The sequence below is a fragment of the Myotis nattereri genome, assembly GCF_964212035.1.
Source record: "Myotis nattereri genome assembly, chromosome: 5".
NCBI classification, from domain to species: domain Eukaryota; kingdom Metazoa; phylum Chordata; class Mammalia; order Chiroptera; family Vespertilionidae; genus Myotis; species Myotis nattereri.
In genome coordinates, this window is record NC_138080.1 from 50,656,276 (window position 1) to 50,680,360 (window position 24,085).

The 24,085-nt window shown below is 44.0% G+C and overlaps 2 protein-coding genes across 2 annotated transcripts; both read right to left on the bottom strand.

Annotated features, from left to right (window-relative positions):
* Window positions 1-679: 679 nt before the first annotated feature.
* On the bottom strand, window positions 680-2,041 carry LOC308520607 (tripartite motif-containing protein 60-like; the record flags this gene model as incomplete). The annotated part of the gene is made up of 1 exon (XM_081093212.1): window positions 680-2,041. One exon carries the CDS (start codon window positions 2,039-2,041, stop codon window positions 680-682), a length of 1,362 nt encoding a protein of 453 aa, XP_080949338.1.
* A 14,609-nt stretch (window positions 2,042-16,650) lies between these two features.
* Window positions 16,651-18,021, bottom strand: LOC308519833 (tripartite motif-containing protein 60-like; the record flags this gene model as incomplete). The annotated part of the gene is made up of 1 exon (XM_081092123.1): window positions 16,651-18,021. The coding sequence occupies one exon, from the start codon at window positions 18,019-18,021 to the stop codon at window positions 16,651-16,653; it is 1,371 nt and encodes a 456-aa protein (XP_080948249.1).
* Between the last annotated feature and the right edge of the window lie 6,064 nt (window positions 18,022-24,085).

A 24,085-nucleotide genomic window follows, 5' to 3' on the forward strand; every position in this document is an offset into this window, starting at 1 on the left:
AAATTTCTGACTTAGGTCAGTCAAATCTACACAACACAGCCTCATAGAACTCAGCAAATGCAGCACAAACTGCAAGGACAGCCTTGCCTAGGGAACCAGAGGTGTTACCACACAAAGCCAGAGGAGGAAGCCCTGGTGGTGGTGGTATTGCGGGGAGGGGGGGGACATATCTGGAAAATCCTGCTCACAATGCCCATGGTGGTGACCAGCTTACATAGTCAGGGTGGAGCCATCCAAAATTGGTTTCAAATGTTCACACTGATGACTCACCACATACCTGAAGAGTATGAAAGTTTATTACTCACATGATAAGGTTTTGTGGGAAGCGTCAGTGGATCTTAGAATAGGAACCAAAATGACTAAGCACAGGGAAAAGGGACTAGCTAGCTTGTGGTGTTCATGTTGGTTACTGGGTGCTATCGGTGGGAGCCAGCTGACACTTATGGAAACTTGCCTGATTGAAACTCCCCCCCCTGCACCCATGGATGGGGCACCTGGACTTTCTCATTAGCTTTCCCAGGTGTAAGGTCAGGGAGGAGAGAAGGGTGAGTCCTTGAAGTTTTCAACATTCAAACATCAAAACCAGAATCAGGGTCTTTATTATAAGTATTTTTTTTTTCGATAACAAGGGAAGGAAAAAAGCACACACAAAAATCCATCCAAATTGTCATCATTTGCCTCAGATGACATTGATTATAAGGGATGCTGAAGAAGATGCAATGGAAAAATAAGGCATAAGTTTTTCTGTAAATGTATCAGTGATTCCATGCAAGCATGACCCGTTATTCAAATTATAAAATGAAACCTCTCCCAACTCATAGTCCAGGAAAATGCCAATCTTCGGTTGTCCTATGGGGGAAGGGCCGCTTGTAGGAATCCAGAGCGAAAATTGCCAGCATCCATTTCTTGCTGAAGGCGGTATGTCAGTATTTCTGGGGAAGGATTCCTTACACACACCTAAGGAACATTCACCTGTGCCTGTTATTTTTACTGCCCAAAAATGCCTGCCAGCATCAAATCCCTCAGAACTCAGGACAGCTGGGTAAGAAGTAAGATCCTGGATATTAGGAAAACCATTTGGTGTCCTATATGTCACACTTTTTTTATCTCTTGACATAATGAGGTTTGGATGGGCAGTTTCAGGATCCAGGGTCAAATCTGCCTGAAACATTCGGATCATTCTATGCAGGCCCAAGTAATGTGGGGGGAGAGTGTAAGTCCCCTTCTTTAAATCACATGAAAACACCGCAGGGGTCTCTCGGTTTCCATAGCTGTTGTGAATGCTTTCAATACCTGTGAGTAAATCCTCATCTGTCTGCAAACACTTCTCTTTTATTTTACTTAACAGACTGCTTACCCTGAACCTATGGTTTGAAATTTGCCTTCTATTTTCAATTAGTTTTTCTTCAACATCCTTCTCTTCTATAAGTAGATTGTTATCAATTTCATTTTGCTCGATTGCTAAGAAACACTTAATTTCTTTACATTCATTGTCCAACTCCTCCCTCCATTTTTCCATCTTTCTCTTCACTTCCCAAGTATTTTCAACTTGGTTTTTATATAACATTTCTACAACTTCAAGATGATTAATCTTGGCCTCAATGTGCCTTTTGAGCATCCCCCTGTGACTAGCTGCTGCTTCCTCAATGGGGACCAGGGGCTGATCCTGGTGGTCGGATGACACCCTGCACTGGGCACACAGCAGCTCCAGGTCCTTCTCACAGAACAGGGTCAGAACCTCATGGTGCTTCTTACACAGGGGTTCCTCTTGCCGTTTCCTCTTTCCCCTCATGCCGGGAATCTGCTGAACAGTCTCACTCATGTGACATAGTTGCATGTTCTTCATCAAGCTCCTGTCAGGGCAGTGGTGGAGGCAGACAGGACAGGGAAAGGTGCCCCGTAGACCTTCCCAGCGCTGGTGGATGCAGGAGGGACAGAAGTTGTGCCCACACTCAGTGGTCACTGGGTCTCTCAGGTAATCCAGGCAGATGGGGCAGCTGGCCTCTGCTTGGAGCTTGGCCAGGGAAGCTGCAAAGGCCATGGTGCCGTGAAGGTGACTATCAGAAGAGACTCCCTTCAGTCCGTGTGATTGTCCAAGAGGGAGGAAATGTGAGACGCTGAGGTTGGCTCAGGTCTACCTGTCTGTGGAAGCCACTAAGAGCTTCCAAGCAGAGTTCCAGCGGGCAACTGACGTCCAGTCTTCTGTCACCTACTCCTTCTGTGTTTAATGTCACATTGCCAAGTGAAAATCAGCTGTGGACTCTGGTCAAAAACCCAGCACCATCCAAGTCATAAGTGATTTCTGTAGATAAAAAGATATCACCATTTAAAAGTTCAATCAGCATTAATCCTTTCCTCCCTGTATGAACAGTAGGTCAGGTAGTCCAAATCATTTATCATGACAATACTTAAGGAGGAGTTAGAAGTAAAGTCTATTTTGCAACTTAAAAGGAATTAATCAATCTAGGCAAATTGATCATAGGCCTCAATCTGAGAAGGCAGGAGAGGGGGGAAAGAGATCAACCAGTGAACTCATATGTATATATACATAACCCACAGACACTGACAGTGAGTGTCGAAGGCTTGAAGGGGAGGGGGGTGGAAAGGGCAATGGGGAAAAAAAGGTGACATATGTAATACTTTCAACAATAATGATTTATTTTTTAAAAAAGGAATCATGTGCTATGGGGAAGACAGAAGGATTTGTAAATCCAGGAGCAAGGTCCTGCCTACCTAAGGCTGCTTCTGTGTGGAGACCTCAGGTAAAGCACCATCACCATGTCTGACCAGGAGGTAAAACCATCAACTGAAGATTTGGGGAATAAGAAGGAAGGAGAATACAAAGTCATTGAACAGGGCAGCAGTGAGTTTCACTTCAAAGTGAAAATGACAACACATCTCAAGAAACCCGAAGAATCATGCTGTCTAAGACGGGGAGTTCCAATGAACTGGCTCAGGTTTCTCTTGGAGGGTCAGAGAAATGTGGATAATCACACTCCAAGAGAACTGGGAATGGAGGAGGAAGATGTGAGTGAAGTTTATCAGGAACAACAGCGGGTCATTCAATGGTTTAGATATTCTTTTTCTTCTCTCCCCTCTATCCTTTCTTATTATTAAAAATAGTTCTTTTGTAATGTGGCCTTCACAATGGAATTGAAAAGTGATCACCAACCCCCCCCCCCCATCTCTTTAAAACCTGTGGTAATTTGAATTCTAGTGCCCATTATTCATTATTGTTGGTTTTCATTGTGCTGAGTGTTGGTGATCAAGCCTCAGCCTCCTTCATATCGCCCTCTCCTTTTGAAATATTAAATTTCAAAATGCACAGGGAGGCCACCCTTTTCAGGACTGTGCATTTTGAGGCTCGTGATAAATGAGGTGGACCAATGCAAGTGTTCATAGTACTTCTAATTGTCACAATAGTTCTAGAATGTGATTGCTTCACTCCTGGACTATGACTTTCAGTGGGAGGTGGGAGTTTTTCAGTGAACTCAACTGTGGAATTATGACTTTTCATCAGCTTGAAGCTACTTTTAAAATCTGAAGGTCTGCCAAAAACCGGTTTGGCTCAGTGGATAGAGCGTCGGCCTGCGGACTGAAAGGTCCCAGGTTTGATTCCGGTCAAGGGCATGTACCTGGGTTGCGGGCACATCCCCAGTGGGGGATGTGCAGGAGGCGGCTGATCGATGTTTCTCTCTCATCGATGTTTCTGACTCTCTATCTCTCTCCCTTCCTCTCTGTAAAAAATCAATAAAATATATTTAAAAAATAAAATAAAATAAAATAAAATCTGAAGGTCTGGATCAAAAGAAGAGGAATATCAGGTTGGAGTCAAGATGACAGATAAGGTGAGAGTAAAGACTAACACCAAAGACGGCTTCACTGAAGAGAAAGCACTTTTTTTTTTAAAGAATAGATTTTTAAAAATATTTTTATATTTTTATTGATTTCAGAGAGGAAGGAAGAGGGAGAGAGAGATAGAAAGATCCATGATGAGAGAGAATCATGGATTGGCTGCCTCCTGCAAGTTCCCCACCGGGGATCGAACCCACAACCTGGGCATGCACCCTTGACTGGAATCGAACTGGGACCTTTCGGTTTGCAGGCTGACGCTCTATGCACTGAGCCAAACCGGCCAGGGCAGAGAAAGCATTTTTTTAAAAAAATATATCTTATTGATTTTTTACAGAGAGGAAGGGAGAGGAATAGAGAGTTAAAAACATTGGATGAGAGAGAAACATCGATCAGCTGCCTCCTGCACACCCCCTACTGGGGATGTGCCCGCAACCAAGGTACATGCCCTTGACTGGAATCGAACCTGGGACCTTTCAGTCCGCAGGCCAATGCTCTATCCACTGAGCCAAACCAGTTAGGGCAGAGCAAGCATTTTAAGAGTAAAGAAAAATCTTGTCAGAAGATCCCAGAAGAGTTTTAATTTTCATTAGCATTTCATAAATTTATTCATGCAAAAGTTTGTGCAACAGAACACTGCTCTTTTTTATTTTATTTGTATTTTGTGTCCTGGGATATGGGTTTTAAATGGATATTGATTGTACCAGCTTTATTAAAGTAAGCAAAATAGTTTTTGGGAAAGCAGTGATCTTGGCCACGTAGCTCAGTTGGTTGGAGCATGGTACAGATGTGTCAGGGTTTCAAGTTCAGCTCATGGCCAGGGACCATGTAATAATCAAGCAATGAATGCAAAAACAAGTGGCACAAATAGATCTCTCTCTCTCTCTCTCAGCCCCCCCCCCCATTCCTCTCAATCTAAAAACCCATTACTAAATTGAAAAAAGAATATTTTTTATAAAAGAGTGGCCAGTTTTGCTCAGTTGGTTGCAGTGTTGTCCCACGTACCACAAGGTCACGGGTTCCATCTGCAGTTGGGTCATATAGAGAGGCAACTAATCAAGGTATCTCTCTCACACTGATCTTCTCTAGCATTTTCTTTTCCCTCTTTCTCTAAAAAAAAATAATAATAACAAAAAGATATCATAGAACTGTTAGAGGGAGTATACCATTATTTGTGAAGAAGTTTTGCCAGATAAATGAACCTAAATCTCATCATCGTTCCAAACTATCTAGTTACAGGAAATATAAGTGATAGAAAAAGGTCTGAAGAATAATCTGGTCAATTTAACCTGTCACCTTGGTTGGACCACTGCATAGCCGGTAGCAGGTGAAACACTAGTTCTGGGTGTGACTATGAGGAGATCTGTATTTGAATTGGATGTGCAAAGCAGATGGTCCTCCCATTATCAGTGGATATTATGCAATCCACTGAGGGCCTGAAGAGAACAAAAACTAGCACACCCACCCCCTGTCCTGGATGCTCTGGGTTCTCAGTCTTCAGACCCATCTGTTCTCAGACTCTCAGGCCTTCAACAACACCACTGTCTCTCCTGGGTCTCCTGCTTGCAGACTGCAGACCATGGGACATCTCAGGCTCCATAACCTTGTGAGTCACCTCTTTTTAAAAAATGTCTTACATACTATTGGTTCTGTTTCTCTGGTAAACCTTTAATAATACACGGAGTAAGTAATCAGTAAAATCCTGACTGTAATATGCTCTACTGAAAATTCGATCTTGTTGCTTCAACACAAATATAAACAGAAAGTAAAAACACATGGAAGTAGGTTATAGGAATTAAAATAGACTTACAAGATATACACATCAGTTATTACTAGCATGTATAAATCTAATTTCATTTCATTTTGAAAAATATTTGATCAAAATTTAGTTGGATATTTGAGGATTAAAAAACTGATTGATAATGATGTTACATTGATGTAATCAATGACATTAGAGGTATGCACATTGCCTTGGCCTGCTTTTTCTGTTAGTCCCAATATGCTGAGGTTTCAAGTTAAATCCAAGATCAGAGGACATAGAAGGAGCAACAAATGAATGCATGACTGAATGGAACCACAAATCAATGTCTCTTTCTCATTTCCAATCTCTCTCTCTCTCTCTCATCTTGCCCCATCCTTTCACTCTGTAAAACAAATAAATTAAAACAAAAACATGCCCTAATGGGTTTGGCTCAGTGGATAGAGCACTGGCCTGCAGATTGAACGGTCCCAGGTTCGATTCCGGTCAAGGGCATGTACCTTGGCTGTGGGCACATCCCCAGTAGGGCGTTTGCAGGAGGGAGCTGATTGATGTTTCTCTCTCATCGATGTTTCTAACTCTCTCTCCCTCTCCCTTCCTCTCTGTAAAAAAATCAATAAAATATATTAAAAAAACAAGAACAACATTTTAATGCAGAAGTATGTAAATTAAGAGTTTCTTTTAGAAATGTACAATGAGAAGCTTAGAATTAAAATCTTAGAGATTTCCTACACAGAAATGGCAAAGTTTTGATACGAGTAGAAGTTGTAAAAGGTTAGATATAGAATATGGGTTCTTTTTAAAAAATATATATTTTATTGATTTTTTACAGAGAGGAAGGAAGAGGGATTGAGAGTTAGACACATTGATCAGCTGCCTCCTGCACACCCCCTACTGGGGATGTGCCTGCAAACAAGGTACATGCCCTTGACCAGAATTGAACCTGGGACCCTTCAGTCCACAGGCTGACGCTCTATCTACTGAGCCAAACCAATTAGGGCTAGAATATAGGTTCTTCATACATGAGTTCATAAAATTTTCTCACCTATTCTGAATACCTAGAATATTCTATAATTTTCTTTTTTTGAATATACCACTTTAATTCTATTTCAGTGTTACTCTGCTCTCTTTAGCCAAGAAGGTTTCTCCTACTCCTTTCCTTAAGCTTCATCCATTTTCCTTCATCTCAGATCCATTTCATCTCCTTTCTTTCTCACAGTTGTTTCAAACTGATCCCCTTTCTCCACTCCAAATCCATCATCTTCTTCCCTGTTTCCACATCCCATCCCCCTGTACAAATCTCAATATTGAGATAAATTGAGATTAGAGAAAGACCAAGGCTGGCATTAAAGTTCCATCTGCTTGTAGGCTATATGGGCTGGATTTCAGGTCTGATCTGAGTCCGCCTGTCATTGGGGGTAGGTTTTTTGATCATCTGTTCCTCCAGAGACAGATGCAGCCAGGAAAATAGCAACAGCTTCCCTTTCAGTTTGGTGTCAGCATACACATCAATTTAGGTAAACCTCTTGGAACCTGTTTTTTATTTTTCAGATATTTAAATATTTTTTTATTGATTTCAGTGAGGAAGAGAGAGGGAGAGAGAGTTAGACACACGATGAGAAAGAGAATCATTGATTGGTTGCCTCCTTCATGCCCCACACTGGTATTGAGCCCACAACCCTAGCATATGCCTTTGACTGGAATCCATCCTGGGACCCTTCCGTCCTCTGAGCCAAACCAGCTGGGCAGAAGCTCTGTTGTTGTTTTTTAAAAATATATTTTATTGATTTTTTTTACAGAGAGGAAGGGAGAGGGATTGAGAGTTAGAAACATTGATGAGAGAGAAACATTGATCAGCTGCCTCCTGCACACCCCCTACTGGGGATATGCCCACAACCAAGGCACATGCCCTTGACTGGAATCCAACCCGGGACTCCTCAGTCCACAGACCGACGCTCTATCCACTGAGCCAAACCCGTTAGGGCAGAAGCTCTGGTTTTAAACAAAAAGAATTTGGCACCAGACACTGAGACATTCTAGAAGAGGATTCCCACAGGCAGCTTCAGACCAGCACTTTGGGGCACTTTGCATGAGCAGATATTTGTCACCCCTTAGGTCAGATTGGGATTCTGATATCTGTATTTTTAGCAAGCATTTAGATGAAGTAGGGCAAGGCTAACTGAGGGACACCAGCAATAATGAAAGCATGTGTCATAAAATAACCTGAATCTAAGTGATGATTGGCTTGTGAGGTAAAGTCAAGGCCCTGCTAGAGTAGCCACCCAGAAAGCCAACTCCCAGCTTACCTGGAGCCTGCTCCTTTGAGTGAGTCCCTGAAGTGTGTCTCCAAGAAGAGTCTCCAAAGCCAGTCTCCTACCAGATAAATGCTTAGTAATGTGAGCCTGGCCTCTTTAGACCTCACCCACCAAAGCCTCCTCCCTAGAGGTGGGACACGGGTGGGTAGGGTATGGGTAGGAGGAAGTTCAAAAGTCTGGTTGGTGGGATCTCCTCTTATTCCTGCAGGCTAGGGAGGACTAACCTTGTTAATAAACAGATTAGTAATCTAATTTGTTCCTTTGTAATCCTCCCTTGAATTTCTCAACACCCTTTAAGTCCATTTTGCAGAGGAAGAAACTGAAAAGTCAAATCTTGTCCTAACTGGTTTGGCTCAGTGGATAGAGCACTGGCCTTCGGACTGAAGTGTTCTCAGGTTCGATTCCAGTCAAGGGCGCATGCCTGGGTTGGGAGCTCTGGGTTGGGGGCTCAATCCCCCAGAGGGGGCGTGCAGAAAGGAGCTGATCAATGATTCTCTCTCATTGATATTTCTATCTCCCTCTCTGAAATCAATAAAAATATACTTAAATAATAATACTAATAAAAGGAAAATCTTTGCTTCCTTTCCAACTCGGGCCTAGCATAGTGGCTCCCGTAAAGAAGGGTGGAGAGAAGAAGGGCCTTCTGCCATCGAGGAGGTAGTGACTAGAGAACACACCATCAACATCACAAGCGCATCTATGGAGTGGGTTTCAAGAAGCTTGCTGCTCTGGCACTCAAAGAGATCCAGAAACTTGCCCTGAAGGAGATGGGAACCCCAGATGTATGACTTGATGCCAGGGTCAAGCTGTCAAGATCAAAGGAATAAGGAATGTCCCATACCACAGCCGGGTGCAGTGGTCCAGAAAATGTAATGAGGATGAAGATTCCTCCAACAAGCACTATGCGTTGGCTACCTACGTACCTGTCACCACTTGTAAATATCTACCAACTGTTAATGCGGGCGAGGACTAACTGCTGACTCTCAAATAAACGTATAAAACTGCAAATAAAAGTAAAATCTTTATAAAGAAAGGTAGGAGTACAGTACTTACTGTTTCTTGAAAGAAAACTGGCCCTAGCCGGTTTGGTTCAGTGGATAGAGCATTGGCCTGTGGACCGAAGGCTCCCAGGTTCAATTCCAGTCAAGGGCACATACCTTGGTTGCAGGCTCCTCCCTGGCCCAGGGTCTGGCCAGGGCAGGAGGCAACCAATCAACGTGTTTCTCAATATCTCTTTGTCTCTCCCTCTCTCTTCAACTATATCTAAAAATCGATGGAAAAATATCCTCGAGTGAGGATTAAAAAAACAAAAAAGAAAGAAATCTGACAAATATAATCTCATTTGGCTGTAAAGTGAAGCAGCAATGAATGCTTAAAGCAATCCATGAAATATATCTATGCATGTGGGTGTGGAAAACCCCAAATAACCTCTAGATATATTTTTTTTGTAAAAAGCAAATTGTAGGGAGCATTTGAGATCTGGCTTCCCAGCAATTGTTATCAGCTTGGAGTCAAATAAACACAATTTTTTTTTTTTTAAAGGAAAGTGTAGAACACAGCACATAGTAGTCTCATATTGTATTATTAATTAATTAAAATATAATGCCCTGACCGGTTTGGCTCAGTGGATAGAGCGTCGGCCTGCAGACTCAAGAGTCCCGGGTTCGATTCCGGTCAAGGGCATGTATCTTGGTTGCGGGCACATCCCCAGTGGGGAGTGTGCAGGAGGCAGCTGATCGATGTTTCTCTCTCATCAGTGTTTCTAACTCTCTATCCCTCTCTGTAAAAAATCAATAAAATATATTTTTTAAAAAATAAAATAAAATATAATGACTGTTCATGCTTGTGTGCTGTGTATGACTGGGATGTTTTTGGATGGATACAGAAGACACTTAAGGATGATCAGGCAGGGAAAGAAGGCGCTGAGCTGGGAATGCGGCGGGAGAGGGCGAGGGCGAGGGCACAGGGGCGCCCGGCCAGCCCCAAGAGGCCCGCGGAGCAGCCGCCGCCGCCCGGCCGGCCGCAGGTACTGCGCCCCAGGATCGCCTCCCCGCGGGCCTCGCCGCCGCCCCCTGCGGTCCCCGTGCGCCCCGCACCGCGCCCGTCAGCACTGCGGCTGCAGAACAGCCCGCGCAGCGGCCCCGCCGCCCCGGCCCCGCCTCGCCCGCCGGGAGGAGAGCGCCCGCCGGGGGCGCGGGGCAGCGGCTCGTGCGGCTCAGTGACAGGCGGGCCGCGCCGTTTCTCTCTAGTTCTCCGGGCTCCGAGCGCGGCGCTGGTCACGGAGGGAGCCCGGCCCGTTTCCTCGGTCCCTCGTTCGCGCTCGCTCCGCGGGGGGGGGCGGCGGGGAGAAGCAGGTGCTGCCCGCCCCGGCGGAGACCCCGGCCGGAAGGTCGCCGCCAGGTGGAACGGATCCGCGCCCTTTGAACTTGCAGGTGCTTTACGGCGAACCCGCCGGCAGCTGGGACACGGGGAGCGGGGCTGCGGGGCTGCGGGTCCGGACCCGGGGACACTGCGTCTGGCCCCGCGAGGCCGCCCGCCCCCAGCCCCACGCCCGCCAGTTCGCGGAAGTACGTGAAGTTTGCAGAATCACCGCTATTAGGTTGTTTTCAGTTAAGATTTTTTTAAAAAAATATATTTTATTGATTTTTTACAGAGAGGAAGGGAGAGGGATAGAGAGTTAGAAACATCGATGAGAGAGAAACATCAATCAGCTGCCTCCTGACCGCCCCCCAAGGTATGTGCCTGAAACCAAGGTACATGCCCTTGACCGGAATCGAACCCGGGACCTTTCAGTCCACAGGCCAACGCTCTGTCCACTGAACCAAACCGGTTTCGGCAAGTTTTTCTTTTTTTTTTTAAAAAAAGTATGTGGATCATCGCTCCTTACTCATTAGAAAGTGGTTACCAGCAAAACCAATAGCATTTCGAGTCAGTTAAGTTTAACGGAGCTAAAGCACAAAATTCACAATCACGGGAGAAGTTCCCAGAGGCATTTCGTTATAACTTACACCAAGTCCGAAACCCTCCTTGTTCGGTAAGTTATGTAAATACGCGCCCCATAATCGGGTTCTTTTGCCGTGGAAGATTGAGAAATGTTCCACTGCCCCAAAAGTCATTACTTTGCTTCTCCAAGGAGAAGTGTTTGACACTCATACTTTCCTTCTTGGCCGAAGCTGGGTTTTGAGGACAGACCCAAGCGGCTGCTCTTTTCGGGAATTGACCTGCAAGACACTGGGCTGCCGCTGGGCAGCCATGTAACCTTCCAGTCACCGAAAGGCACTGCGGTTTCCTGATTTGTAGCATCATTAGATCCTCCCTACGATCAGACAGCTTACGGGTTGATACAGACTAGCAGGGAGAGCCTGTTTCTTTTCCGTGTCACTACTTATACACTTTGTTCTCACTGAGAAACAAAAGGAAATGGGTGTATTGAGGAAGAATAGATTTAGACTCATATATCCTTGGATTCCAATTCTTAAGCCATTTGTTACTTTATGTCTGTGTGTCTCAGATTCCTCGTCTGCAAAAAAGAGATTAATATTACCAGGGGCAGGATAGAAGAGGTCAAGGGGGGGGGGCACATATATACTACTTTAAACAATAAAGATTTAAAAAGGAGAAAAAAAAGTTTCACATTACCAGGAATTACATGAGCGATACACAGAATCTGCACAGACACTGTCAAAGGCAAGGACCCTCCCCCACCCCCATCATCTTCACGGTCTCCTGTACGCATTGTAGGTGCTCAATAAATGTTAAATCTTACCTCTTTAAAAAAAAAAAAAAAAAAAAAAGGATGGTCAGGCAGGAAGGGTAAAAGGAGGTTGGGTGACCTCTCTCCAGGGTGAGAGAGCACTTTGGTTTTCAGTGTGTCCTACTTAACAAGTGATTTTTTTTTCTTTATTGATTAAAGTATTACATGTGTGTCCTTATCCCCCCATTGCCCCCCACTCCCTCACTCATGCCCTCTCCCCCCTGTTGTCTGTGTCCATTGGTTAGGCTTATATGCATGCATACAAGTCTTTTGGTTGATCTCTCCCCCATACTCCCACCCTCTCCTACCTTCCCTCTGAGGTTTGAGGTCTGATCAGTGCTTCTCTGTCTCTGAATCTGTTTTTGTTCATCAGTTTATGTTGTTCATTATATTCCATAAATGAGTGAGATCATGTGATATTTATCTTGCTCTGACTGGCTTATTTTGCTTAGCATAATGCTCGCCGGTTCCATCCATGCTGTTGCAAATGGTAAAAGTTCCTTCTTTTTTATAGCAGCATAGTACTCCATTGTGTAGATGTACCACAGTTTTCCAATCTATTCATCTGCTGATGGGCACTTAGGCTGTTTCCAAATCTTAGCTATGGTAAATTGTGCTGCTATGAACATAGGGGTGCATATATCCTTTCTGATTGGTGTTACTAGTTTCTTGAGATATATTCCTAGAAGTGGGATCACTGGGTCAAATGGGAGTTCCATTTTCAGTTTTTTGAGAAAACTCCATACTGTTCTCCACAGTGGCTGCACCAGTCTGCATTCCCACCAGCAGTGCAAGATGGTTCCTTTTTCTCCTCATCCTCTCCAGCACTTGTCATTTGTTGATTTGTTGATGATAGCCATCCTGACAGGTGTGAGATGGTACCTCATTGTCATTTTGATTTGCATCTCTCAGATGTTAACAAGTGATTTTTACTAAATTTATCTATATTGTTCTAATTTTTAAAATGCTTCCCAACAAATAAACCTAAATGATGTTCATTGGAAAATAGCTACAATCCAGGTGTTAGTTTTTCTCACTAAGGAAAACATTTATCCTATTCCCTGTTTGGACAGCCATTCCTGTGGAGGAAGTCCTCAAGTCACATGATCTCTGTTGTCTGGAGGGTCATTTCTCTCAGAGTGGGGACTCTGGTGTGATCTATGCATCTAGGCTTCTGGCTTGGCGCCCCACATCTGCTGAGAGCTCATAAAACATTTTCTGGATGGCCCTAACCCAGTGGTTCTCAACCTTCCTAATGCTGCGACCCTTTAATACAGTTCCTCATGTTGTGGTGACCCCAATTTCATTGTTACAACTTGAACATAATTAAAGCATAGTGATTAATCAAAAAACAATATGTAATTATATATGTGTTTTCCGATGTTCTTAGGCGAACCCTGTGAAAGGGTCGAGACCCACAGGTTGAGATCTGCTGCCTAACCGGTTTGGCTCAGTGGATGGAGAGTTGGCCTCAAACTGAAGTGTCTGGGGTTAGATTCTGGTCAAGGGCACATACCTTGGTTACAGGCTCTGCCCCAGGTTCTGGTCAGGGCTCCAGGAGGAGGCAACCAATGGATGTGTCCCTCTCACATCGGTGCTTATCTTTCTCTGTCTCTCCCCCTCCATTCCACTCTCTCTATAAATCAGTGGAAAAAGTTTGCTGGATGCATAATTCAATGATATCTCTAAGTGGGATTGATGAGATCACACAGACCTGGTTAGAAATGCAGATCTGACTGTTTCCAGCCTCCCAGACAGATGATTTTGTCAGGAGCAATGGGCAGAACATATGACAGTCTCTATCCCAACCAAACCAAGGGTTTGCTATTAAGCCCCTAGGGAAGCCTGGATGGCTGCTGCCCCCAGGCTGCTTGGTAGAATATCAGTGCAGCGCAATGAAGGTGTAACTGTCTGGCAGAACCTGTTCGTCCAAGGAGGCCTGGGCTGAAGAACCAAAGATGTGATCTGAGCATGGAGCCATGATAAGAAACCTGGGAATTCCACACTTTTTAATCCTTACCTGAGGGCATGCTTAGAGAGAGGGAGGGAGGGAGAGAGAGAGAGAGAGAGAGAGAGAGAGAGAGAGACCAAGACTCTGGGTGGTACCCACAACCTGCGCGTATGCCTGACCAGGAATGGAACCCATAATGGGATGATGCTTCAAGCAACTGACAAGGGCAATACATCTTCAGAACAGAACTGGAGTATTAACTCAGTAATGTTCGTGGCATTAACATCATAGCCATCTCCCATCGAGCCCTGTGCCCAATTACATTTTAAGTGGTAGATTCAAACCCAAATGATCTGGTTAAATAGCTTTGGTCTTGCCCTGAGCAGTGTGGGTCAGGTGGTTAGAGAATAATCCCATACACCAAAAGCTTCTTGGTTTGATCCCATGTCAGGGTAAAGGCCTATATTTTCTATTCCAACCCCAGTGTTGGTGTGTATGGGAAGCGACCAATCAATGTTTCTCTCACATCAATGTTTTTCTGTCTCTGTCTTTCTAAAATCAATAAGCATATCCTCAGGTCAGTATTTAAAAATAAGAAAAATACGTCTTATTTTTTTTAAAATATATTTTTATTGATTTCAGAGAGGAAGGGAGAGGGAGAGGGAGAGATAGAAACATAAAGGATAAGAGAATAATTGATCAGCTGCCTCCTGCCTGCCTCCTACTGAAGATTGAGCTCCCAACCCAGGCATGTGCCCTTGACTGGAATTGAACCCAGGACCTTTCAGTCTGCAGGCCGATGCTCTATCCAATTAGCAAAAGCACCTAGAGCTCAGGTGAGGATTTAAAAAAAAAAAAGTATGTTTACAGTTAATACGCAAAAGTTTACTCTTGTATTATTTGTTATTTATTACTGTACATATTTGTATCACTACTGTCAACCTGCTTTGCTCAGCCCTATACATGAACATTTTATAAAACATGAGACAAAAGCAAGACAATTAGGATTCCAAAAAAATTATATGGAAAATAATAACAAGCAAATAAAATGAGTTTTTTAAAAAATATATATATTTTATTGATTTCAGGAAGGAAGGAAGAGGTAAAGAGATGGAAACATCAATGATGAGAGACAATCATCCATTGGCTGCCTACCACACGTGCCCTACTGGGAATCTAACCTTGAATCCTGGTTCATAGGTCAATTCTCAATTAATAAGCTATACTGGCTGGGCTAAAATGTATTATTATTATTTTTTTTTTTTACATAGGGAGGGGAGAGAACGAAACATGGATTTGTTGTTCCGCTCATCTGTGCCCTGGCTGGGGATCAAATCGCTAACCTTGGTGTAGCAAGACCATGCTCTAACTGACTCAGCTACCCTGCCAGGACCAGATGACGTGAATTTGAAAGCAGGAAGAATTTTCACAGAGGCAATAGGGAGCAACAAGAGCATCCAAAAGCAGACCAAGTTTGTGAAGCAGAAATTTATTTCTATTTAAAAATGCTCAAGACTTTAAAAAGGCCCCAAAGCCCAGAGGTGTCCAGGTTGAATTTAAGATCATCCTGACTTGGTGTCCTTCTGTTTCTCCTTTTGTGAGGCATTAATTTGATCCTTGTTAACGGGATGCCTTGGTAATTCTAGTTGGATTGTGGCAACATCTGGTGACTCCCAGTGTCTGTCATAAATGGCCACCAGGTTATGAACGATGAGAAACGAAATACCAGAAATAATCACAAGACGTCTGCAGATTTTACTTGAATATCCTTTCTGAATTATTATTCCCAACCGGGCGCAGTGATCATCAATTTGAGTAGAGGAGATCATGATGCCACCTGCAAAGACTGGTACTAAATGCAGTTCTGCCCTGACTGGTTTGGCTCAGCGGATAGAGCGTCGGCCTGCGGACCGAAGGGTCTTCAGGTTTGATTCCAGTCAAGGGCATGTACCTGGGTTGCGGGCATATCCCCAGTGGGGGGTGCGCAGGAGGCAGCTGATCGATGTTCCTCTCTCATCGATGTTTCTAACTCTCTATCCCTCTCCCTTCCTCACTGTAAAAAATCAATAAAATATATTTTTTTAAAAAATAAATGCAGTTCTTTCAGAAAGAAACCAGCAAATACCCTTCAAGATGAAACAACAACTGTATTTTTTTTTTTTTTATTGATTTCAGAGAGGAAGGAAGAGGGAGAGATAGAAACATCAGTAATGAGAGGGAATGATTGATCAGATACCTCCTGCACGCCCCCTACTGGGGATCGAGCCCGCAACCAAGGTACATGCCCTTGACCGGAATCGAACCCGGGATCCTTCAGTACAAAGGCCAACGCTCTATCCACTGAGCCAAACCGGTCAGGGCTAAAATGTATTTCTTACAAAACTGACTTAGGTCAGTCAAATCTATAACACAGACTCCATAGAACTCAGCAAATGCAGCACAAACTGCAAGGACATCCATACAGGAAACCGGAGTGCGTTACCACACAAAGCCAGAGGAGGAAGCCCGGGAGGGGGGGGGGGGGGCGCTTCATATCTGGAAAATCCTGCTCACAATGCCGATGGTGGTGACCAGCTTGCATAGTGAGGGTGGAGCCATCCAACATTGGTTTTAAATGTCCACACTGATGATGACTCACCACATATCAGAAGAGTATGAAAGGTTTATTACTCACATGAGGAGGTTTTGGAGCAAGAGTCAGGTGGATTTTAGAATAGGTCCCAAAATTATTGAAAGCACAGGGAAAAGGGACTAGCGTGTGGTGTTCATGTTGGTTACTGGGTGCTATTGGTGGGAGCCAGCTGACACTCATGGAAACTTGCCTGATTGAAACTCCCCCCCCTGCACCCATGGATGGGGCACCTGGACTTTCTCATCACTTTCCCAGGTGTAAGGTCAGGAAGGAGAGAAGGGTGCATCCTAAAAGCTTTCAACATTCAAACATCAAAACTGGAATCAGGATCTTTTAATAACACGGGAGGAAATAAGCACATACAAAATTTCATCCAAATTGTCATCACTAGACTCTGATGATACTGATTGTAAGAGATTCTGAAGAAGATGCAATGGAGAAATAAGGAATAAGTTTTTCTGTAAATTTATCAGTGATTCCATACATATATGACCAGTTATTCAAATTATAAAATGAAATCTCTCCCAACTCATAGTCCAGAAAAACGCCAATCTTCCGTTGTCCTATAGGGACAACGCCACATGTCCGAGTCAAGAGCTGATATTGCCAGTATCCATTGTTTGCCGATGATGATATGGGAGTATTTATGACAAAGGATTCTTTACACACACCTAAGAAATATTCACCTGTACCTATTACTTTTACTGCCCAAAAATGCCTGCCAGCATCAATTTCCTCAGAACTCAGGACAGCTGGGGAAGAAATAAGTGCCTGGGGATTAGGAAGACCATTTGGTCTCCTATAGGACACACTTTTTCTATCACTTGACATAATGAGGTCTGGATGGGCAGTTTCAGGATCCAGTGTCAACTCTACCTGAAAGGTGCCCATCATTTTATGCAGGCCCACGTAATGTGGCGGGAGAGTGAAAATCTCCTTCTGTAATTCACATGAAAACACTGCTGGGGTCTCTCGGTTTCCATAGCTGTTGTGAATCCTTTCAATACCTGTGAGTAAATCCTCATCTGTCTGCAAACACTTGTCTTTTGTTTTACTTAATAGACTGCTTAGCCTGAACCTATGGTATAAAATTTGCCTTCCATTTTCAATTAGTTTTTCTTCAACATCATTCTCTTCCATAAGTAGATCTTTATCAATTTCATTGCGCTCTTCTTCTAAGAAACTCTTAATTTCTTTACATTCATAGTCCAATCCCTCCCTCTGTTTTTCCATCTTTCTCTTTACTTCCCAAGTATCTTCATCTTGTTTTCTATATACAGTTTCAGCATTTTCAAGGTTATTAGTGAGGGTCCCAATGTGACTTTTGAGGATCTTCCTGTGACTAGCTGCAGCTTCCTCAATGGGGATCAGGGGCTGATCCGGGGGTTGTAAGGAGCCCTTGCACTGGGGACACAACAGCTCCAGGCTTTTCTCACAGAACAGGGTGAGAACCTCATTGTGCTTCGCACACAGGGGCATTTCTTCCTGCATTTTCCTCTGGCTCCCTGAGGTGGGGATCTGCTTAGCAATCTCAGTCATGTGGCATAACTGGGTGTTCCTCTCCAAGCTCCTGTCAGGGCAGTGGTGGAGGCAGACAGGACAGGGAAAGGTGCCCCGTAGACCTTCCCAGCGCTGTTGGATGCAGGAGGAACAGAAGTTGTGCCCACAGGCAATGGTCACTGGGTCTGTCAGGTAATCCAGGCAGATGGGGCAGCTGACCTCTGCTTGGAGCTTGGCCAGGGAAGCTGCAAAGGCCATGGTGCCGTGAAGGTGTCTATCAGAAGAGACTCCCTTCAGTCAGTGTGATCCTCCAGGAGCGAGGAAAAGTGAGAAGCTGAGGTCTGCTCAGGCCTCCCTCTCTGTGGAAGTCAGTAGGAGCTTCCAAGAAGAGTTCCAGTGGGCAGCTGATGTCCAGTCTTCTGTCACCTACTCCTGTAGTTAATGTCAGGTTCCCCAAGGGAAGATCAGCTGTGGACTCTGGTCAAAATCCAAGCACCACCCAAGTCATAAGTGGTTTCTGTGGACAAAAACATGTAAAAGTGCAATCAGCATTCATCCTTCCCTCGCTATATGAACAGTATGTCAGGTAGACCAATTCATTTATCATGACAATATTTAAGGAGGAGTTAGAAGTAAAGTCTATCTATTTTGCAACTTAAAAGGAATTAGTCAATCTAGTCCAAAGCTCTATCCACTGGGCCAAACCCGTTAGGGCAGAAGCTCTGGTTTTAAACAAAAAGAATTTGACAACAGACACTGAAACATTCTAGAAGAGGATTCCCACAGGCAGCTTCAGACCAGCACTTTGGAGCACTTTGCATGAGCAGATATTCGTCACCCCTCAGGTCAGATTGGGATCCTGGTGTCTGTGTTTTTAGCAAGCATTTAGATGAAGTCGGGCAAGGCTAACTGAGGGACAACAGTAATAATGAAAGCACGTGTCTTAAAATTACCTGAATTCAAGAGATTGGCTTATGATGTAAAGTCAAGGCCCTGCTAGAGTAGCCACCCAGAAAGCCAAGGGTGGGGAGCAATACCTCAGTGGCTCTCAGTTTGGTCCCACCTCCTGCATCAGCATCATCCCGATTCCCAGCTTACCTGGAGCCTGCTCCTTTGAGTGAGTCCCTGAAGTGTGTCTCTGAAGCCAGTCTCCTACCACTTAAATGCTTAGCAATGTGAGCCTGGCCTATATATAACACTAGGAGGGTGAATCTCTTTAAGACCTCACCCATCAAAGGCTCCTCCCTGGAGGTGAGACACGTGGGCCAGGGTGGGGGTAGGAGGATGTTCAGAAGTCTATTTGATGTGATCTCCTCTTATTCCCCAGGGGAATAAGAAGGTTACAGGGAATTAACCTTGTTAATATGCATAATCTAATTTGTACCTTTGTGATCAGCTGCTTCCTGCACACCTCCTACTGGGGATGTGCCCGAAACCAAGGTACATGCCCTTGACCAGAGTCGAACCTGGGACCCTTCAGTCCGCAGGCCGACGCTCTATCCACTGAGCCAAACCGGTTAGGACATGGAAAATGAAATTAAAGGTAACATCTTTTCCTGGCTTGTTTGGATCAGAGGATAGAGCATTGGCCTGCTAGTGAGGGGTTCCAGGTTTGATTCCAGACAAGGGCACATACCAGGGTTATGGGCTCAGTCCCCAGAGGAGGGCTTGCAGGAGCTGATCAATGATTCTCTCTCATCATTGATGTTTCTATCTTTCTCTCCTTCTTCCTTCCTCTCTGAAGTCAATAAAATAAATTTTAAAAGTTAAATCAACGGCCCCTGTGAGGCTGAGATGGTCCCAGTGAGGCTGAAATGGCCCCAGTGAGGCTGAAACGGTCCCAGTGAGGCTGAGATGGCCCCTGTGAGGCTGAGACAGTCCCTATGAGGCTGAAATGGCCCCTGTGAGGCTGCGATGGTTCCTGCTAGGCTTCGTCAACGGCCCGCGAACCAGCACGCAGCCCCAAGCACAACTATCACACGAAGGGCGAGAGGGGCGAGAGCAGCTGTGGTGTTGCTTTCTCCTCACTTTTGGTAATGAAATCCTCATTTTAAACATAAGAGGACACTTATTTTAAAAAGCCATTATGTGTCTTCGTACCCTTTCTCAGTAGAGCGTGAACAAGTCCTGAGAGACCTTTCCGAACACAGGGACATGTTGTGGATGGAAATAGCTACATTTTCCATGTGTATGAACTTTGACCCGGCAACAAAAAGCGTACACCTATGGATGAGGACATTGGGGGGGGTAAGGGCATATGGTGGGGTGGGAACTGGGTGGAGGGGAGCTATGGGGGGATGAAAGGGGAAGAACTGTAATAACCTGAACAATAAAGATTTATTTAAAAAAATAGTTAAAACATTATATGCTACCAATCTATAAAAGAGTGATTCCTACAAAGCAAAACATTAATACAGAATCACAGCTGATTCTAGTCAATCTCATTGCCAAGAACAGAGTCATTAAGCAAAGTGACCTGAAGACTAAACAGTATTCAAGGGACTTTGCTGTGAGATGACTAATGAGATCACTAAAAACTGTTTCAATCAAGTTGTAAGCTTACGTATAAGACTGCTTTTGGTTACAGTGTGAAGAGGAGACCAGGATATAAATATGTGGAATTTCCTATTCTAAAAGATATCATCCATGTAGAACAATTGTCTCCTTAAGTCAATTCCATCAGGCAAAGTATTTCTATATCCTAACCCTTCCTACACACAAAAATGGGATTTACCAGACCAACAGCAATGCCCTTACAGATAGTCCTGGAGAAAACATATTTTTCTGGAAAATGAATGTGAAAGGTCCTTTTGTGACAACTCAGAGGAAAATGAGGAAAGTGTCATATGCTACGAAGAAAGGGTGATTATTGTTATATAGTGACAGAAAATAGCTTAGTTGTGTAGTACTGTTGTGTGGAAGGCAGACTTTGTAAGTGATGAACTGCTGAGGAGAGTAATTTTCTAGGGGTAGAGATTCCATCCTCTGGGTCCATATTATTCCTACTTTAAGAATTACAGTTAATATACCATGTTTCACGGAAATTTAAACCAGTGATGTACTTGGGTAATTTAAGCAAATAAATTGTGTGCCTGTTGAAACATTATTACATGTGAATTGAACTTGTGTCTACTGCAAATGTACCCTATTGCCATCACTGGATGCCACAATGTCACACCGTCATTTGAGTAACCCCTAGGACCCTGGCCAGTGTGGCTCAGGGGGCTGAGCACTATCCCATGGCCCAAAAGGTGGCCAGTTTGATTCCCAGTCAGGGTACATGCCCAGGTTGCAGTTTCAATCCCAGGTTGGGCCTTGTATGGGAGGTAACCAATTGATGTTTCTCTCTCCCTCTGTCCATCTCCATTCCTCTCACTCTAAAATCAGTAAAAGCATATTTTTTTAAACAAACAAGTCCTAAGAACAATTTATTTAGGACTATCTTTTATATATATTTTATTGATTTTTTACAGAGAGGAAGGGAGAGAGATAGAGAGTTAGAAGCATCGATGAGAGAGAAACATCGATCAGCTGCCTCCTGCACATCTCCCACCAGGGATATGCCCGCAACCAAGGTACATGCCCTTAACCAGAATCAAACCCGGGACCTTTCAGTCCGCAGGCCGATGCTCTATCCACCGAGCCAAACCGGTTTTGGCTAGGATTATTTTTTTAATAAAGAAGTGTTTTTTGACAAATAGAGAACCAAGATGGCAGCATAAGGTATAACTTGTAGGTGCTGCCCCCCACAACAACATTAAAACTACAACTATAAGACAAAGCAGCTATCTTCCAGAACCATGGGAAAGCTGGCCGAGTGGAAGTTCTACAACTAGAAGGAAAGAAAGAAGTGCATTGAGACTGGGTAGGAGGTGCAGAGGCACCAAGAACAGAGGTACAAAGGCGCGCGCGAGGCAGCTGCACCTGGGTGCGCGGTTTTTTTCAATTGGAAGGGGATACAAGCTTTCAAATGCACTGAACCCATTTACTGCGAGACTCTAGGGTCCCAGACTCCTACGGGAAGAAGCTGGACTGTCTTGCAGTGGGTTGGAAAGCGAGGGTGGCTTTCTCGCAGAGCTGCTCACAGGGATCATTGTTGCTGTGGGGGCGCAGGACTTGGGGACGCAGAGGGACTCAGGACGCAGAGACACGGAGTTGTGGAGAGGCGCGGAATCATGGAGAGGCTGACGACAGCCATTGCTGTTTGTTCCACCCTGGTGATTCTCTGAGATCCTGCCCCACTCAATTTACATCGCCAACCAAGCTGTGCACAGTGGCGCAAAGGAATCACCTGTACTTTTTCAGCCTAACCCAACAAACTGCAGCTGGGTCAGAGAGCTCCAAAACTTCCAAACCCCAAACAAAGAGGAGAAATCTGATATCGCTGTAGCTCCTGCTGGGTGGACTCACACAGTGGTTGACATGGAGATCCAGGAGCCAGGGTACCCCTGTTCAGATACAAGATTTCAACTCCTCACATCCATAAGGGACACACTCAAGAAGCAGACTCAGTGAGCACCAAAGCCCCACTGAAGCAAGTTCTACCTGATAAGTGTGTCTCCAGCACAGCAGTTCTTCCACTGTAGAAACAGCAGGCCCTCACAGTCAGCCAAAAATGCGGAGACAAAGAAACATGTCACAAATGAAAGAAATGGAGGAAAGCAAACTAATGGAGGACATAGAGTTCAAAACCACAGTTATAAAGCTACTTAAGAATCTTCTACGAACCTCCAAGGAACTTAGTGAGACCTTCAAGGATCTTAATGAGAATGCCAAAAAAATGGAAAAGGACCAGTCAGAAATTAAACATACACTGACTGAAATTAAAAATAATATACAGAGATCCAACAGCAGACTAGAGGACCCCAAGAATCAAGTCAAAGATTTGAAATATGAAGAAGCAAAAAACACCCATCCGGAAAAGCAAAATGAAAAAAGGATCCAAAAATATGAAGATAGTGTAAGGAGCCTCTGGGACAACTTCAAATGTATCAACATCTGAATTATGGGGGTGCCAGAAGAAGAGAGAGAGCAAGATACTGAAAGCCTATTAGAAGAAATCATGACAGAAAACTTCCCCTACCTGATGAAAGAAATAGATTTACAAGTCCGGGAAGCAATGAGAAAAGAGGACCACACCAAGACACATCATAATTAAAATGCCAAGGGCTAAAGACAAAGAGAGAATCTTAAAAGCAGCAAGAGAAAAACAGTTAGTTACCCACAAGGGTGTACCCATACGACTGTCAGCTGATTTCTCAACAGAAACAGGCCAGAAGGGAGTGGCAAGAAATATTCAAAGTGATGAATAGCAAGAACCTACAACCAAGATTACTCTACCCAGCAAAGCTATCATTTAGAATTGAAGGTCAGATAAAGAGCTTCACAGACAAGAAAAAGCTAAAGGAGTTCATCACCACCAAACCAGGATTATATGAAATGCTGAAGGATATTCTTTAAGAAGAGGAAGAAGAAAAAGGTAAAGATAAAAATTATGAACAACAAAGTGACAACAAATAAATATCTATCAACAAGTGAACCTAAAAATTAAGTCAGAATAAACTGGTGAATATAATAGAAGCAGGGGCAGAGAAAGGGGGTGGACTGACAATTCTTGGGGGCAAGGAGGTTTGGGGGGTGCGGGAAGAGACTGGACAAAAATCGTACACCTACGGATGAGGACAGTGGCAGGGGGTAAGGGCATGGGGTGGGGTGGGAACCAGGTGGAGGGTAGCTATGGGGGGAAAAAAGAGGAACTTCTGTAATAATCTGAACAATAAAGATTAATTAAAAAAAGAAGAAGTGTGTGCTCTTTTTAAGGTAGCTTCTCGAGCTATCTGCTTTGGCTCAGTGGATAGAGCTTCAGCCTGCTCACTGAAGGGTCCCAGGTTCAATTCTGATCAAGAGCACATGCTCAGGTTGCGGGCTCTATCCCCAGTGGGGGTTGTACAGAGACAGGGGATGAATGATTCTCTTTCAACATTGATGTTTCTATCTCTCTCCCTCTCCCTTCCTCTCTGAAATCAATAAAAAAATAATTTTATTCTTCACAGAAGTCTCTCCCAATTATGTTTTTTATCCCATTGTGTATAGAATTAGTCTTCATGATTCATTTTCTAATGAATTACCAAAATGTCAAAATAGTGCTTTATATTTCTACCTAATAGTGTCTTAAGACTTTACTTCAAAGAAATATCTTCTTTATAGCTGACTTATTGAACAACTGCTATAGGATTAAGTCAAACTACTGTAAATGCCTATGGTAATATTTTTATGAACTCTACTGAAAGACTTTTCATTCTAGCACTCAGCAGTAATGTAC